Source organism: Serinus canaria, chromosome Z, assembly GCF_022539315.1.
Source record: "Serinus canaria isolate serCan28SL12 chromosome Z, serCan2020, whole genome shotgun sequence".
NCBI classification, from domain to species: Eukaryota; Metazoa; Chordata; class Aves; order Passeriformes; family Fringillidae; genus Serinus; species Serinus canaria.
Genome location: NC_066343.1, coordinates 30,402,890 through 30,422,410, shown reverse-complemented (window position 1 = coordinate 30,422,410; position 19,521 = coordinate 30,402,890). Strand labels below are relative to the sequence as shown.

The following is a 19,521-nucleotide window of genomic DNA, read 5'->3' as shown; positions in this document are numbered from 1 at the left end:
ATGTCATTAATAATCTAAAATTATTTTCCAAATTAAGAGATAAACTCATTTTTATTACAAAAGAATCAATAATAGCTTGTTTTTCACCCCTATAGACTAATTTCTACCATTTCTAGATTAGTTATCTTTACTAGGATCTTCTAAAATACATGAGACAAGTTCACAGAAAAAGACCACAACAAACTAAATTTTACTTTGTTCTTAAAAGGACAGAGTAACTGTGAGAAACATTATTTAGCTACGTAGCCTGTAGAGGTAGTGTAGTTCAAATGAAAAAAGGTAATAATCCCACTGCAAGTAGAACAGTAGGACCAGTTAAGATTCTAAACTTTAATCCCCAGCTCACCTAGAAAAATCCCGTTCTAATCTAAAATAAGTTATGGTCTCAAAGAAATTAAACATTACATTAAATTCCAATTAAGAAATAGTGTAAGAAGCATTTCAAGTGTCTGTCTTGGCTGCTGCAACGTCATTATCTCAAAAGTGCCTACAGTATCAAATCCAGAATCGGACTTGAAAGAAAAGGCTTACAAGAGTAGTCTCAGGCTTTTCATCAACTGACATGAGCACTTCACAGCAGTGGAGATCAGTAAGCAAGTACAGAAATGGTGACAAATTAAGACATTTACAAACAGTAATTACAATATTGTAAGTAGCACTACAACAAGATTTAGAATATCACTTATCCTAAATTCATGTCATTTTCACCAGTAGCAATCCCATTTGTACAGGCTGAGATTATGAAGTGTCATTTATGGACTGCAAACACATTGCCAAAATTATTTGAACAAAAATATGTAAGTATGACACCACCATTAAATCAGAGGTGACAATTTGGGGGTTGGAACTAGATCATACAGATGATCCTTAGGTCCCAAACAATTTAAGATTCTGTGATATTATTTAACAGCATTTAGAAATGTAAACAAGGAGACACATTTGGTTTACCTATTTTTCAGACAGAGAGAGATGAATAGGAGTTTAAATCTCCGTTTTCAAACACCCTGTGATACTCCAGACGGTCAATTATTTTTTTAAAAAGGTAATATATAAAATATATCCCAAAGCAGGCTGGGCAAAGTCTGTTTCAGTTTCGATGGGGCAATATTTTACAACTAATTTAAGCAGCTTACTTAAGTTGAAGTGTATTCAACAATAAAAAACAATTAACAAATTGCTTTCCAGCTGCTCTCAATATCATGTTGTTTCCTGGCCCTTTTTGCACAAAAACCAGGTTTTTGAACCAAGGCAAACATGTTTGTCTTACATGTCATTTATTCATTCTTGCCTATTTGCATGTACCTGTCCCTTTAATTATACACTCATACTCCTGTATGAGTGTATTATATAAATGTGGAGACAGCATACTTAGTTACAGGCTCCTGAATGAGGATAGCTTGAGCAATGTAAGTGTGTATAAAACATTGACAGTTTTCTGCAAAAGTGCAATTAGACTCATTTGCTAAAACTATTGCTTCCGAAATTGTTACAGAAGTGAGAAAGGCATGTTGAAAAATGCTATGAACAAAGACAAGTTCTTTATAATGGAAGAAAAAACACTACTTGATATGCAACAGCTAATGCCAACACACCATTACAATGTATTTTCATCAGCAGGAGTAAAATGGAAAGAAAGCACTCAAGGAAAAGAAAGATAATGTCTTTTCTGACAAGAAAAGGAGGAAAAAAACCAACAAAAATACTTGCTGAACATGGAATTTGACTATGCAAATGCATATGGAAAATAAGGAGGTGATTGGCAACAGTCAACATGGCTTTCAGTATGAGCAAAACTGCGTCTGACAAATTTGGTGGTCTTCTATGATGAGGTTACAGAGACAGTGGATGAGGAAAGGGTGAGTCATGGCATTTACCTGGACTTGTACAAAGCATTTGATGCTGTTCTGCACAAGATCCTTGTCCCTAACTGGAGAGATATGGATTTGACTAATGCAGCACTTGGTGGATAAGAACTGGCTGGATGGTTACACTCAAAAGAGTTGTGATCAACAGTTCAATATCCAAGAAGAGACCAGTCACAAGTGCTGTCCCTCAGGGGTCAGTACTAGGATCAAAGCTGTTTAACATCTTTGTCAGTGACAGTGGGCTTGAGGGCACCATCAGTTAATTTGCCAGCAACACCAAGCTGTGTGGGGCAGTGGACATGCTGGAAAGAAGGAATGCTCATGAGGTGGGTCCATGTGAAGCTCAAAGATCAACAAGGCCAAATACAAGGTCGTGCACCTGGACGGGGGTAATCCCAATGTCGTGGTTTAGGAGGAAATGAAGTTTTTTGTGATGGTGTGGGCAAGCCAATCGGTGTTCAGATTTAATATTGGCACCTGGTTTGTCCACTGAGGGCATGGATACGCCTCTGAGAACACAGGGGTTAAAAGCTGTGATCTCCCAGGGGAACTCCCTCTTTGAGTTCGGCTTGGGACTGAGCAGACCCTCAACCCTCCCTGCCTGGCTCTGAGCTGGGCAGGGTGGGGAGGGGAGCCATGTGGCCGGAGAGAGAGGTAGGCCAGGCCTGGGCCCAAGGGTGGAGGAGAACATTGCAAGGGCTTCGGGCAGCCATCCTCCATTCCCCCCCCGCCCTGGAGTGAGGGAGAGAGAGGCAGAGCCGGTGCCCGTGATAGTGGCCCGGCGTGAAGGAGAAGGGGGGGTGCCCAGCAGGGCAGCCAAGCGTGGGAGTTGATGAAGTAAACTGGCAGAGAGCCTGGGACTTTTAACCCCTCTGAGGAAGATGGGAACCTTGCTAATGCTGATTCCTCCTGAAGTTGATGAGATTGAGAAGCTGTTGAGATTGAGAAGATGTTGAGAAAAATTCTAGGTGGGAGGAGATGATGGAGTGGCCTTGGGCTGGACTTTTCTTGTATAGCCACAGCAGAACCACTGGTGTTCCTGTGACACAGAGACTGCATTCTAGGGGGAGGCAATGGCTCAGAGCCAGGAGAGTGTGGTGATGTGGAGTGTGAACAGAGACGACGGGTGAGGAGGGTGGTGGTGGTGCCCTCCGCTTCGAAGAAGAGAGAAGAAGAAGATGATCTCTGTTCAAGAGACCCCTCAGCGCCAGAGGGTGAAATTTGGGGGGGACAGGTGTCCCAAAAGGAGAAGGACTGTGCTCTCTTTGGAACTGGATAAAGTATCCTTAAAATGAAAAACCCTAGAAGCAGCTCTGATCCATGTGCAGTGGTGAGAGCACTGGACATGGAAGGAATGTGGCGCAAGAGGGACTCCTCTCTTCTCGACAGACTGAGAACCGATTATCTAAAGGGTGGCAATGGAATTGGATATTTGGTGGGGGGAGGAAGAAGAATTTGGAAGGTTTTCATCTTGTGTTCTATTGTGTTTTGTGTGTCTTCCTTTGTAGTTGTAGGTTAATAAATATTTTTTTCCTTTTAACCTTAAGTTGGAGCCTGCTTTGCTCTGTCTCTGATCACATCTCACAGTGGGTGCCAGGGAAGGAGGTGATCTCGTGGGGGCACTGGCATTGTGCCAGGCTCAAACGATGACACCCAAGCACAAATATAGCCTGGGCAGAGAAGTGATTGAGAGCAGCTCTGAGGGGAAGGATGTGGTGATATTAGAAAATGGAAAAATCAACATGACCTGGCAATGTGCACTTGCAGTCCAGAAAGCCAAGTGCAACCTGGGCTGCATGAAAAGAAACTTGGCAGCAGATTGAAGTAGGTGATTCTGTCCTTCCACTCTGCTTGCAAAAGCCCCCACCTAGACCACTGCTTTCAGCTCTGGGGCCCCCAAAATAAGAAGGATGTGGACCTATTGGAGTGAGTCCAGAGGAGAGCCATGAAAATGATGAGAGGGATGGATCTCCTCTCATGTGAATAGAGATGGAGCTGTAGAGCCTGGAGAAAGAAGACTGCAGAGAACCCTCAGAGCAGCCTTCCAGTACATGCAGGGAACCCAAAAGAAGGCTGGAAATAGACTTTTTACACAAGCATGTAGTGATAGGATAAGGGGGAATGGTTTTAAACTAAAAGATGACAAAATATAGGTTAGATAATAGGTAGAAGTTCTTCAGTGAGAGTGGCAAGGCTGGAACAGGTTGCCCAGAGCAGTTGTGCATACCCCATCCCCAGAAAGGAGGCTGGCAAGGAGGGGGGGAGGGAATGTTCAGTCCAGGCTTCATGGAACTTTAAGAAACCTGGTCTAGATAAAAGGTGTCCATGCCCATGGCAGGACAGTTGGAACTAGATGATCTCAACGGTCCCTTCCAACCCAAACCATTTTACGATGATTCTAGGACATTCTTACCGGTTCCTACGACCTAAGAAGACCTTGGAAAGATTAAGTGACCAATAAAGTTAAAAATTATTTCTCTTATTACTGTCAGACACTGAAAAGCACTGTTCAACTGAGACTAATTTTTGATAATTTTGTAAAAGTGTAATTCCTAAAAATGTTTCACGTATATAATTTTTACAACCCAAGCATACAAAATGATGAATGACTATATCCCATTAAAAATCACACAGAAATTAAACATCTGAGTGTATAGTTCACTTGTTTGTAAGTCTGGAACAAGATGCTATGCTAAGGCCTTCCAAACTTATAGCAGAAGTTTCATCCTGTATCTCCTTCTCAATCTCCTTCATACTTCTTTCAATGTTTAACATGCTGATAAGCAAGAATGAAAATTCTGAGAGAAGTTCTACTGTATCAAAGGGGATGAACCAGTCTAGAGTGAAGCTACTTGGACTTCTGCTTTTATACTTACCCAATATACTGTAATGGATGGCTCTGATGTATAACAATCCTACAGGTTGGACAGGTGTTGTTTTCCTCCAAATATTTCACTAGGCAGCTTCTACAGACTAGTAAAAAAGACATTCACAATTAAAAAGGAATAAAAGTAGCATAACAGAAGTCTTCTTTTATACAGGCACAGAATGCACAATACTGAAATAAGTTAATTTTTCTGCATCATATGTGCATGATGTCTTATCTTGCAGAACACAGTTTCAAGTACCTTTCATAAATTTTCCTGATACAGGGAAAGGATGCACTAGAACTACAGCATCCATACCTATCATAAACCTTAACACAGTACACAACACAATATCTCACTTCAAAATTTACTAGAAAAACTTCTAGCAGGTCAACATTCAGCTTGCATGGATGACATTACAGGAACTATTTGCCATTAAGATATTAAACAAAACATATTTGCTTTAACCATGGCCACCTACAGAACAACTGTGTGTGGTGGCAACACACAAAAAGGATTCCAAAGCAGGAAAGTGGATATCTTGGTGTTATTTTAATTCTTACTTTCACAGAGTATACTACAGCTGAATTTCCATGAGAAAAAAAAAATTTACATTGTCACAGACCCTCATTATTAGCAAAATGTCCTGCTAGGAGTTGCTGAAGTAGTCATTCGCTATTAAGCTGCACGGTTCTATATGCATACACACAATCACCCATCTTTTTCAAAGTAAACTATTTATACACCACTCTCCTCTCCTGCCCCAAGACAGTACTGATAAAATACTCAACTACATGATATCCTTACTCACTTGAAGTTACAACTGAAAAGGTATGGAGAAAAGAAGGAAGGTTTTCTTGAAGTGCACTAGTTCATGCAGTCTTGGTATTAATGCACTTTTCACACAAAACAAAAGTATTTCTGTAACTATAGTGCCATCTACCTCTCAAAAAAGAAGTCAGTACAATTACATAAACACCCATTGACTAAAAATAAAGTAACAGTAAAGAAGTACTATAACTTTGCATTGTGTTTTGCATTCACACACCTAGGCTGACAGCACTGCAGGTGGCAGAGTTTAGACAAAGCCTCATCTCTCACAGCAGTTTGTTCCAGCAGAGTGCCAGAACAGTAGATCCATTTGCAAAAGTGAAGCCAAACTCCATTCCTACCAAGTCAATAAAAGCAGAATCTGACAGAGGAAGCAGGGACAGGTATCCTGGAAAGAGTATAGGGATGTTGCCAACTTGGGTAGGGAAAGGTCAGAAAGGCCAAATTACAGCTGAAGCTGAACTTGGCAAGCGATATGAAGCATTACAACGGTTTCTGTAATTTTGTCACAAAAAGAAAGTCAAAGAATGTGTAACCCTCAGATAAAAATGACTGGCAAACCAGTAACAATGGACAAGGGGAAGCCGGAGGTATTTAATTTTTCTGCCTCTGTCTTCTCTAGCAATTTCCCCTCCCACAGCTCTCGCATAGATGAAATGCAAAGGAGGCACTGGGGGTATAAAGCCCCTTCTACTGTGTGAAAAGGTCAGACTCACAAACACCTGGGAAGGCGAATACACATAAGTCTCTGGGACCTGACGTGTCCCAGGATCTCAAATTGGCTGATGTAGTTGCCAAGCCATTAAAAGTGATGGTCCTGAAAGTCAGATGAAATCCCTGGTGACTAGCAAAAGGGAAACATTGCTTCCACTTTTAGGAAGTAGAAAGGGAGAGACCTGGAAATCACCAACCTGTCTGCCTTAACTCTGTGCCTGGGAAGATCATGGAGTACTAGAAGCTGTGCTAAGGCACGTGGAGGACAGGGAGGTGACTGCAGACAGCCAGCACAGCTTCACCAAGGAGTCTGAGCAACTTAATGCAGCTGAAGACGGCCTTGACCATTGCAGTGATGATGTATTAGGTGACTTCTATAATTCCCTTCCAACCCAAAGCATTCTGTGATATCTAAAATATCATCCCACGTTAGCACATATTCCAGCTCTGACTAGGTAAACACTAATTCCTCCTAAAATGAACTAGTCACAAGTTAGCTAATGTTCTGGCAGGTTTCAGTCTGAGCACAGCATCCAAATAAATGCCACTAGATGGCTTATGAAGGCTGCCGCAGCCATCTAGGTTCTTTTTTTCTGGGGTCGGGTTGGGATTATAAACTCTCCTGAAACTAAAAGTCTTTGGAGTAATGGACAGGCAACATGGAAATCATTCTGTGGTCTGAAACAATATTATTTCTAGAATTTTCCATTACTTTGGTTTTCCAGTATCTCTGATCTCTGTTTACCCAAATACACAGACACTGATTGTGGATACGAACTTAGCTGTACATTTTCTGATTTCTTAAACACATCAGAGAGGTTTCATCAGAACAGGAACAGGCAAGGCTAATGCTCACTTTATTTTAACGGCTTCACTTCTCTTCACCTTTTTAATTTCTGTATCTAGTTCAAGTCGACTTTTTATCATCCTGATGCATCAGAGGATGATACATTTCATAATGTGAGGTTTTCCCTTTCATAATATAGAAGGGCAGCTTTCACATGTAAACACTAACAAAACTGACATTATAAACACAACTTTAGCAAGACCTGCAGATATCATCTAACCTAGAAGTTTAATCAAGGAACAGATACAAGCTAAAAAAAGACTTGACTTTTTTTTAGTTACTACTAATGAAGTTTTTAGCAACTGACTTAGTGGCCTACCTGTCACCAAGAAACTAAAACCACAGCAGAGAAATAAGCAGGAAAGAGAGTGAAAACACTTTGTTTTCTCCTAAATTCAGTTTTACAAAAATTTGCCCTGTTCCTCCAGAGAGCTGGCCTTGGTCCTCCAAATTACTTCCACTGAAGGACTCAAGAACTTCATTTACTACTGAAGAGTCTTTGAATGGCTAAAGATCAGTAAAATGTGCAGTTCTGAGTAGAAGAGAATGAAAATTTCAAGGTGGTATAATTTAGAAGAGAATTCGCTGTCTCAACAGACAGGGTAATTTCATGACGGATTTTGCAAGGATGCTTTTCCAGGAGCATACATCATTAGCATTATCTTACACAATACAAACAATGCCAATGTGGATGAAGTTTTGTTAAAAAGACAGGACTCTGTGCCTCTTCTCACAAAACTAATTATACAGGGCACAGAGTAAAGTAGTATTCATAAAATACAAATTGTCAAAATAATGGAGAAACAAGCCAAAGAAAACCCCAGAAAAAGCAGCAGGAAAAAGTAGTAAGGTGCACTTCCTGACTTTTGCAGCAAGTGCTGTAGAGCTGTGGATCTACATATTTCCACTGCCAGGTGGTTGAATTTAGATTCTAGAACCTTTCTGTCATTCTTGGAATCACAGAACAAACCCTTCTCCTATCCTAGATTCCATGAGGATATTCAGAATAACATGAAGTGTGACAAGTGCAACAAATTCATCAAGACTGATAAACAGAGATTCTAAATGGAATATAATAAAGAACATAATCACTGACAAATCATGAACATTGCCTTTCCCCTTCATCAGATATAAAGGGTGAAGTCTGCCGACACTTTTTGTTTTATGATAAAGACAGAGTCACCAAATAATTGCCTTCCAAGAAAATTTAGGACTAAGTCATTAAGCTAATTATACAACCTACTAGCTTTATCAGAATAAACATAAATATTGTGGCAGAAAATTTTTAAAACATGGGATGGGGTTGCAAGCTTTTAAGTCATCCTTTGCTTACATGAAAATAGAAATTCATGGAGTAACTTAACAAACAACTACTTTATCACAATGTTTTGGAATACAGGCTTATTTCTTGGATACAATACAACATACTTATTCTTTATCAATAAACTACTCTGTTTTCTGCAGAGGAATGGGAGAGAAAGAGACATCTGAAAGGCTCCAGCTGGAGAACATATGCTACATCAACTGTAACAGAAGAGAGAACTAGGTATTCCACATTCCTTTAGCATGAAGACAGACTGCATTCTTGAATAGTTACATTACCACTAATTGTATATGGCTTCAAGTTTATGCAGCACAGCTTTAATGTTCCCTCCATTTGCTTTGTTAAAAAAGCAAATCATCTGTTAAAGGAAAGCAGTCAAGTAAAGCACATGTTTTTTGGCTGATGCATAATAGCTATGTGAAATTTCAACTGAAAACCATATAACATGCTTTAAACTTGCAAGTTTAAAGAAAAAAAACAACAAAAAACCCAGAAACAAACAGAAATCAAGTCAGCAACTTTAATTTAATTATACTTCTACTTACAAGTATGCAAGCATTCTGTTACAGTAGTAGCATCAATCAGGTATCCATTGCACAGACGACAGGTTATATGGGCATTAATGTCCCAAAGCTTAATCTTCCTTGTTAGCATCTTTGGTGTCTGAGGAAGAGACATATCATAAAATGACACAGCTATAATCATTTGGGAATAAATGATTAACTTGCGTTAACCTAGCTTCAGACTTTTGTACAATGTACATGGATGTGCATGCACAGTGGTGGCACTAACTTTTATGTCACTTCACAGAAACTAAGCAATGTAAACCCTACACTATTTTGCAGGTAGTACTGTATGAGCATAGAAAATGGCCCTTCCAGTACGTGACTAATAAGTTCCTTTACCAACCAACAGACTCAGATTTAAGGTGAAATCCTACTATCCTGGTAAACTGAGTCATCATATTCAGTCTAGTAATGATGGAAAGCTCACAAAATATAGAGGAAGAAAATCCTCAAAGTAGGTGGCTTTCAGATTCAAAAGTGTTTTGACAATTGAAAAGGCAAAGCAACTGTACAGTTTAACCACACTTTATATATATACACACTATATATAACCACACTAATCTATATTCAAGTGTTTGCCTTGTGTCACTATGTTAAAGCATAATTTTGAATCTGTCTCTCAACAAAGGGGCTAGAAAGTAAACCTTCTGAAATTCCTTTTATTTGAACAGAAGTTAATTTAAGACTACGTTACAGATTAAAATAATTTCATTGGCAGAGGACCAGTTGGTTGTACTAAAACTTGAACTAAATATTTTTCTTTTCTTTTGAGCATGGGATGGCATAACATCTTTAAAAGGGAAAAATAATAGAAATCAAAAATGAAAAAGCTCATTTAACTTTTTTTTGCAGTAACCCAAATTGCTTAGAGGAAAAAAGCCACACAAATCCCATGCCCTTACAATGAACAGTTAAATTTTAAACACAGCTATTACTATGTTTTTCAAAACATTTTGAAAATTGTACTGTTACCAGAACTTGACCAGCGTGCTAGTCAATTAACAAAGCAGGCTACACTTGCTTACAACCTACTACATTTGGTTCTTGTACTGCAGAAGTCACCAGATTTTACTTTCCCTGAGTCACAAATACTGGTTCTCATCTTGCTCAGTTTGGAAAACATTTCAGAATTTGAATGGTGACACATGTTCCCTAAATTTCACACTGAAATACTGAACAAGGTTGTCTGATCTGTAATTTTGTCTTTTTTTTTTTTCCCCTATGTTCAGTGAAGTGTAACTAAGAAAAAAAAACCTATCAAACAGCAAACTTCCACACCAATCTGAACTATTCCAGTGCAGAGAAGTACCAAATGTTCCACTGCGAACTGTGGAGAAACATATCCAACACCCACTCATTCAAATCTGCATTGTCCTATACAAAAAAGACTAGGAAGATTTCCAGTTCTCACGGTTAAGAAGTAAACAATGGGAGAAAAAAAAATCAGCATTATTTTATAGTATTTGAGATTTAGTTATAAATCTAGTAACCTCCCATTAAAGAAGAATAAAAGAGCAGCTTGGTTTTGCAGTAGACAAAATAGGTGAGGAACATATACTCAGAACCTGAATTACTTTCCTAATTGTAGAATTATTTTTAACCCTCTGAAAACCAGACACATATTAAATCCTTTCAAGTTAGTGCATGAGGTCATCAGTTAAACACTACTACATGAGGTATGTAGGTTTCTGTGGTGCTCAGGAAAAGCTATTCAATATCACTCTTCAAGATGAGATCAAGCCACCAGTAATTTAAAAGTGGGCATGCTAAAAAACAATTAATAACAGACAAAAGAGAAATTGGCCTAAACAGATCCTGAAAAAGGCAGTATCAATACAACTAGTTGCTAGTCTGGACAGGAGTTCAGAAGAAGGTGTTCAGGATAACCACAGGCAGAAATCCAAACACTTCTAAGGCAGAAGAGCCAAAGACTTAACAGTGAAATCTGAAACAAAGAGATTGTATGTTTTCTAGAAAAAAAATTTACAATTTTTCTTCTCAACAGTAGAGATAAATGCTGCCAATAGAAGAACCATCAATAAACAAACAAAAAATTCAGATGGGGTATAATATTATGAGAACAGTGACTGAACCATACAACAAAGGCAAAAATAATACAAAATAGTCATAAAGCAATTGTGCCAGGGGAAAAAAAAAGAGGGTATCAAGAATAATACACACTTTTCCAGCCTAATAGGAAAAAAATCATACACATTTTGGCACTGGAAAAATGAGTATCTTCTGGAATATCAAGAGCAAGCCTATCAAATCAACCTTATGAAAATTTCATATGCCTTTAAAGGAGGACAGAAAGTTGCTCTCATTAGATGTCTGCAGGACTGAAAATAAGAACTATTGGAAAAAGCAACAGAAAGATAAGAGTCCTTTCCAGGGCAGTAGACACCTCAAAAGGTGATAAAACCTACAGGAGGATATTTCTCCAGAGGACCTGTCCCATGCTGCCTTCTTGCACCTACTAAAACAGGAGATGGATATCCTCTCTGGTCATGACATGGTTGCTTCAGCACACCTTGACTCTCCAATAAACAATGCAGCTTTTAAGGTAACTGGCATTGTAAGCAAGCTATCAGTGTCAGACTTTATTTAAGCCTGTGTCTTCTACAATTGTGACCCACATGCTCTAGTCTTGGGAAAAAAAAAAAAGAACTCAGAATGTCTCTCTTGCTTTTCAAAACAATTAACCTGTTACAACTAGAGGACCTACTAAAAATTTAAAAATAATTAAAAGTAAAATTTAAAAAAGGCCAGACCACTTCATATCTATTTAGAAAGGTAGCGAGAAGCTTGCAAAAAATGGCATATTACCAAGATGTCAGTTCAGTCAGATAACATAAATGCTCAGACTTTGCAGAAAACTTGAATTGCTTCCTAGAGGGAAATAGAAAAAAAATTTTAGCAGAACTAATGACACATATAAAGAAAAATAGAGACACTAATGTTACAACCTCATATAAGAAATTAAATTCACTAATCATAGCAACCAATTAAAAACATAAAGTAATTCCATAATATGTAAAGTAATTCCACATTTATCACCTGCATGTTCTGTATCACTTCAGAGGGAAGTAAATAACATAATTGCAGATTTCATCATCAACTATTTTTTTTCTCATTATTATTTCATTTGAAGATCATGTCATATCAGGAAATACAAAACTAAGCTACTACTCACAATGCTTAAGAAGAAACACTCCATGTGGATAGGTGGCTAATACAGGATGTCTTTCATTTCCTATCTGGAATACACTATCAGTTCAGAAGGGGTACTAGCACTACTGGAACCACACATCTGGAAAGGCATCCCAAGATGCCCATGTTTCTACAGCCTAGTGCCAAACAAAAGTTAAGCACCACTTCTATCATGTAAAACAGCCAAGCTGTTATCACCCCACCAAAATCCATGCCAGTAATCTCATACAAACTGGAACTAAACAGCAAGTCTACGCAACACCCTAAACATCAAGTCTGACAAAGAATCACATAAGCTATTTTTCTATTTTCCAGACAAATGAACAGGTCTTCCTTAAACAACTTCCCTTTGAAAAAGGGATATTTTTTAAAATCTCAGTTCCAGATGACCTCTTTCACAGAACTCATCTTCACATCTCTCAAACAGTTATACGCTGAAAAGAAACCCAAAAATGAATTCACATACCTCCAAATCAAGTAACCTCACCTTAAAAACAAAAACCACACAAATCTAAATATATATTCCCAGGAAACCGCAGAGCTTAAAAGCACCGGCAGGTATCTGGATAACACACTGAGCCACTTGGTCTGACCACAGTTTACTCTGCTTTGAGCAGCTGGATTATATAGAATATCCTAAATTGCAAGAGACCCATGGAATCATCAAGTCCAAATCCTGCCCTACACAGGACATCCCTAACATCTCTCATGTGCCTGAGAGTATCGTCAGAACCCTTCTTGAACTCTGCCAGGCTTGGTGCCATGACCACGTCCCTGGGGAGCCTGTTCCAGTGCCCAAACACCCTCTGAGAGAAGAACCTCTTCCCAGTACCTAACTTAAATCTTCCCTGACACAGGTCATGCCATTCCCTCAGGTAACCACCTCACATGAAGGACATGATCTTTTTCTAACCTAAATCATCATATGATCCTACGAATTTATTACCTCTGCCTATCCATGTATTAAACAAGCTGAACTTCTTACTATATTGACTGATCTCAAGCTGTTGATGACCATTAGAAAATCACAGAGATACCAACTTAATGAAGTTAGCATGAGCTCAACATCTAAAAGTGGCTGCTGCAAAAAGAAAACACACAGGCTGACATTAAAGTCATGAACACCAGCTTGAACCAATAACAGGAGATAAGCTTACTTTTCCAAAGCACAACCTAGGCTGATATATTTTTGCCTAAAAACATATATAGATACATGTATATAAAAAAATCAGATCAAAAGCTTATCTCCCAATTGACACTTTTTTCTTTTTACAGAGACTCACTAGACTGTGCAGGATCTAGTAGGCGTAGGAAGCCTCTAAAAGAGACCATTTAAATTTGCCTTATTTTGTAATGTGACCCATCATGCACTGTAGAAGACGCATGCTCAAGAGCTTCTTGACCTTGGATCAAAGGATCACAGTCAAGTTCACAGTCAAGCAAAAGCTTCACAGAAAGTTACCATCCAATCTAAAACCAGGTAAATTCAGAGGACAGACCAAATTCTGTACAGTAGAGAGTACCATTTACAGTATAATTTTCCAAACCTAATAGCTCATTTGAACACTGTGAACCTCAGGCTCCCACTAAACCCCCACAGCAGTTAGCAGACAAGAGGAAATACCATACCTTAATTTAGTTTTAAGAAAGCCAAAGCCAAGGAAGGCAAATCTCTGTAAAATAGAATTTCTTTAGTTCTTCTAAATTAAATTGTTAGTTCTTCTGAGATTTACTTGCTCAAATAGTAACCTTTGACAGCAAGCAATCTCAAACTTTAAGAACTGTAGATAACCTTGAAACTTTCAATTCACTGACTGAACTGTGACACTTGATTAAAAAAAATTCAAGTCTTGTTTTGTACTTAGTCAACAAATGAACACTGGAGCCAAAACACAGTTTCTGTGGGGGTACCAGTCATTGATTTCTCTGGGTCTGGATTGAAAGCACTTGAGATAGTAGTTCATGTTCAGACTCAAGTGTTTATTATTTCTTATTAGTAAAACTGTCTCACTACTGTGAGCTCGGCAGCTTTTTATTAGAAGGCACAAAATGTCTAACAGTCTCTTGTGACAAGGTCTTTTAAGACCAAACTATCCAATTAAGAACTGACACCTGGATTATTTTCCCTTTTAACCCAATAACTGATCCCACAGAGTCTGCAATGCCGACTTTTCTGCCCAATTACAAAATGCCACCCAAACCCATGAAGAAGAAGGAAGAAGAAGCTTGAAGAAGAAGCCCAGGATGATACCATGTGCCCTCCATTTTGCTTCCATCCACAACATACTAAAAATCCCAAAACCTAAATTTCTCACCAAGTGATACACCTACACTACTTTCTATAATCTATTTCACACCTTTGTGGAGTCTAGTTTATCTTGAAGTCTCCGAAACTTTCTCCATGAATGACGGTCAAAGTCAGTGCTCCCCTGGGGGTCAGGACACCCCAGAGCACACAGAGAAATATTCCTGGTGTCCTGGGTTTCCGCACTTCTCCCTCAAAACCACGTTGCTGGAATAGTAAGAAGTCACTACTCAGTTTCACAAAACTCTACTCAACTCACTTATCGACGAAACAACCAAATAAACCCCAAAAAACCAACAAAACCAAAAAAAAAAAAAAAAAAAAAAAAAAAAAAAAAAAAATCTAAAAAAGACACACAAAACACCAACCTGAGCCTCAACTGTTTTTTACAGGAAATGTAAAATTCATAAAAAGTATCCCTTCAACATGTTACACAGATTCACAGGATAACGTTAGGATATAATGAAGTAACCTTCTAAGCTTATCTAATCTTGCACTCAAAGCGGGCCCACTTAAATAGTTACAATGAGCTATTCCAGCTTCACTCAGAAAGTGTTCAACAATTAAGATTCCACAGCCTCTTAGGGCAGGCTTTTCTAGTGGCTGACCACCCTCACTACCAAAAAATGCTCCTACCGTCTCATAAGAATCTCCGGCATTGCAACTTGGGTACAATGCCTCTCATCCTAAAAGCATGCACCTTCAAGAGTAGTGCAGTACCCTCATCTTGATTTCTGTCCACAGGTTGCATAGAAAATAGCAATAACATCTTCCCTAATTCTTAGCATCACTTTCTTTAGGAGTTTTGTAAATGCTGCATAAAAAAAGAGCAACATCAAAATCTTACTCAACAGCTGAAGAGCCTTCTTAACTCAAGCTTCTAGTACTTCATCCTGGTTATTATTTTGGAGGCAGAACAAATCAGCACTGCACTTGCTTTAGAGAAATAGGAAGCCCCTCGAAGTGCTTTAAAAGAATCAAGAGATCCTGTTTAAAAAAGTTTAAAAAAAAGAAAATACTACACCAATCTTTTTCTTACAAAGACAAAGCCTACTTTTCTAACATATGCCACCACATCTGCTTGAAATGGATGGAAGACCTGGTAGAAGAATTCCATTTTGAAGAGACAGTTTTCTTAACAGCTGCCACGCAATGAATTATTCAAAAACAACATACCAACAATGGCAAGAGAAGAGAAACTTTCTTTCAGTGCTGGAACATGAAACCCCAAACAAACACAGAAAATGTTCCAAATATTCAGCTAACATGAAAAAAAGATCACTTGCAAAAAGATTCCTATTTCTTCATCTTGGATCCAACTGACATTATTTTAAACTGACACTGCTGGCATGGTGTCAGCCTCTCACTGTCTGGATGTCTTACAGAACACCAAAAAGGGAGGGAGGGCATTTACAAAATCTGGACTATATTCCCAGTTAAAAAACAAGCAAACAAACGTACCCACACACAAAGTCATGAGAGGCTGAAAGGGGACATGCATATTTCAGACAGTCGACTTGTTTTGTTTGTGCATCATCCCCTTCGTCCGCTAAGGCAGTGTTCTCTTAAGATGATCAAGAAAAAAGTTAAGCAACATATTACAGACCTCTCCTCTAAAACTGATATGACAAGCCTGCATATCTCAGCACAAGCTTTCACATTTCAGAGAGATGTCAGCACTGAAACTATTATTCATGCATGATTACAGAGAGGATCAGCAGAGGGACTCCTGAGAAGTACAGCCTTGTCATTTATGTAGAAACCAGTCCAGAATATTTTGGCCTACATGAGGCATACCTCTTAAAACAGCATTTCTTTTCAGAGTCTGCCATCCAGAGACCTGAAAAGACAGAAAAATAGTCTGAAAGTTAACATCCAAAATTCCTCAAAATACAGCTGGCACAAAGAAATACTCAGCTCACTAAATTCACCTAAGTATTTAGGTGTCTTTATTAATTTAAGAGAACAGTGGGGCAGAAGCACTTGTAAGCAAGAAAAGGGGGAAAAATTTGATCCTCGGGAAAAATAAAGAAAAATAAGATTTAACAAAGTCTCCTACCAGACAAGAAAAATTGCTCAAAAAAGAAGTTCTAAGAAGTCCTGTTACCATGTGATAGAAAAATAAAAAGAAATTCATTATCTTCAAAATGACAGAGAAAATAACCAAATAAATAAGCAGATTTCTTTAACAACAACCTATGGACTGGAGTCTGTAAGAAAAGAAAACATTTGGAATTGAAGATGCACATTTAGACAAGCAGCATTCTCAGTTTTCAAGCTATGTTTTCAAGTAATCTGCTCTTTGTATCTTAATCTTTCAAAATACTTTCAGGGAAATAACTAGTATTTCCAGAATCTCTAGCTATTTGCCAGAACAACATTATATTTTTAAAAATAATAAAAAATAAGATCTTTATTCTTTGGCTAAAGGTGACACAAACTCACATGAATAGGTAAGTTTGAGGGAAGAAGTAATTTTTCTAATTGATTCACATAGGGAAGATTCAGCTGTTACAGTGATGGGTAAAGAGTACTACTAGTTCCATCTTCCTGCTCCAAAAAATCAAAGGCATAGCCTGTAGTTAATGATTTTGCTGTTATATTGCTAAGAGAATTATGAAAACAATGACAAAACAAACTGTTAATGATTGCATTTGATAAAAACTTCAAAACACTGCCAATAAAAATCTCTTTGCAGTTCCACTGTGAACTCCTTTGATTGAATTCAAAATAAAAAATTACTTTTAACTGAAATCAATGCAGAGTTGCAGGAGATGCTCCTTTGTTGGAATCCACAAAAAAGATCCCCAATGTGGACACAAAGCCTCTCATACAGTAGAATTAACTCCATAAGACTTTGTTATTTAAGTTCTATTTTTCCAGCAAAATGTGGAGAACAGAGCAGTCCCTCTGCTTCCAAAGAAACCAGCTCAGAGGCTTATCGCAACTCCAAAAGCACATCACAACATGAATTCGAGTAACAAGTCTTCCAAAAGGCCTTGTCATGCATCTTCCCTCACTACTGCTGGAAGAGGACAAAGTTACACTCTGGTTCATGTGGAAAAAGGAAGTGGCACTCAATTTGTGAGAAAAAAAACAACAACCAAATTGGTCCTAAATCATCACTATATTCTTCTAGTTCTAAGGTGACAGCAACACACTATGAAAGCTGTCAACAGGGAAAAGAAGTTCCTTTTTAGATCTAAATGGTTGCTGGAGACTGAGCAAGTGGATCATTGTACTGATCTCGTAATAAGCTAGAAGTGAGTACTAATATTTTCTTTAAAGGATTTTTTAAGTGCTGTCATTGCTATTAACAACTTGTCCGATTATCAAACTAACTGCAGTTAGTACCACCTAGCTTTGTGGTACAACAAGACAGGAAGTTATTCTTACCAGGTACAAAGTCAGAACTGAAGAGAATGGCAGTTTTACAAACCATTAAAACTTCGCTCTATTTTAACATAATAAGCATACATACTTTTCGTTCGCTGAAACATAGCACAATAATGTTAATTCATTAAAAAACTGAAAAACAATGCTCACAGTGGGGAAACCACAAGGAAAGCAATTATATGTAGCAAATAATAACAATTTAGCTGAATAATTTTGCTGAAAGGTACTAAAGTCATACAGCACTGAAAGGTGAATGACAACAGTACAGGAAGCAAAAGGTATACCTCAATTCACAAGGACGGTGTATTTAAGGTAAAAGACACAGCTCTAAGAACAAAGCACTACAACAATAGAACTTCATGCAGATTCAAAAGTAAGTATGGAAAAGAAAAATTTCAAGTCTGATGTTATGATTGTGTGGCTTACATCAGGCATAAGCATCTCACTTTTGTGAGATCACGAAAGTCAGGCATCTCACACATTAAATAAACCTATATTTTCAATGAGCAGAAAAAGAATACAGCCCTTGCTATTGCAATCAGTTTCATTATTCTCAAAGCTGACCAACAAATATTGATAAATTACCATTTTAACTATTAATTTAAAAACCAACACTAAATTCTTAAGTACTATTATATATGTTCAATTTTAATAACTGTTTCTATTTCCACAAACTATACTACCTGACCAGGCCTGCAAACACCTTATTCCATAAAGACAATTAAAAAATGGCTCCTGATATTGTGAGCACAACCACGTAATAAGAGAACTAATGCAATTACTTATTAGAACTAAGTCTAATTCACACTTCCATCACAATGCAAGTAAAGTGTTGTATGGTCATGAGGTCAGAGATGATGAAGAGGTACAAGCACTGAATTTGTCTTTTTCAGCTACCTGGATTAAAACAAAAATAGTCTGTTACTCTAATCAGTTGCAATAGAAAGACAGAAGTTGTTAATGACTGAACAAACAGACCTCTGTTCCATAAGGAAATTTATTGAAAAGGAACTTATTAAAATAATATGGTGACCTGCAACAGATGAAGAGTAACAGCTAAATGAAATTAATTTTAAAATCTCACCAGATTAAAGTACCTTTCTCTTTTACAAGATACTTATCAGTCAGAAGTTTACTTCAAGAGAACTGGAGAAGCAGTTATAGTCCTACTTCCATTGCTAGAAATGTCAATACAGCCAGTACAGTATTCTGAAGAAGGATGAGGACATTACCTCAGGTAAGCAACTTAAAATGCAGGACACGATTTCAACAGATGGACAGACAAAGAAAACAGTACTGTGGCTACTTTTGCTTCAGATATCAAAGTTTTTTTATTTTAACTGTTGTCAGATGTATGTTGTTGAACTTTTACTTTGAAACAATACAGAAGCAACTTATAAAAGAGCACAGTGACTTCAAACATTAGCGGTGAGAAGTTTGCGCTGGGTTTAGCAAAATGGTGTAACAGAAGATATTTTGTCTTTTAAAATGAGTTTTAAAACATTGCCAGCTCCAATAAAAGTCTTTTATCTTGTGTTTGCAAAGCACTGTTTCATAAAAGATACTACTAGAAACAAACCCTTCTGTTGAGCAGAA

At 37.9% G+C, this 19,521-nt stretch overlaps 1 protein-coding gene across 6 annotated transcripts in view; it reads right to left on the bottom strand.

Annotated features, from left to right (window-relative positions):
• The window catches only part of PCGF3 (polycomb group ring finger 3), a 56,174-nt gene that overhangs the window by 12,678 nt on the left and 23,975 nt on the right, over positions 1 to 19,521 (bottom strand). For 2 of the 6 annotated variants that reach the window (XM_030236989.2, XM_018920867.3), the window contains exons 2-5: positions 16,327 to 16,369; positions 11,841 to 11,903; positions 8,994 to 9,111; positions 4,742 to 4,838 (exon numbers count right to left, since the gene is read on the bottom strand). In XM_030236989.2, the coding sequence (XP_030092849.1) occupies positions 4,742 to 4,838; positions 8,994 to 9,102 (206 nt within the window). In that variant the 5' untranslated portion in view covers positions 9,103 to 9,111; positions 11,841 to 11,903; positions 16,327 to 16,369. Of the gene's footprint in view, positions 1 to 4,741; positions 4,839 to 8,993; positions 9,131 to 11,840; positions 11,904 to 14,581; positions 14,737 to 16,326; positions 16,370 to 19,521 lie in introns of those variants that run through there. The other 4 variants (XM_030236991.2, XM_050986701.1, XM_030236995.2 and 1 more) reach the window with 4 other exon arrangements.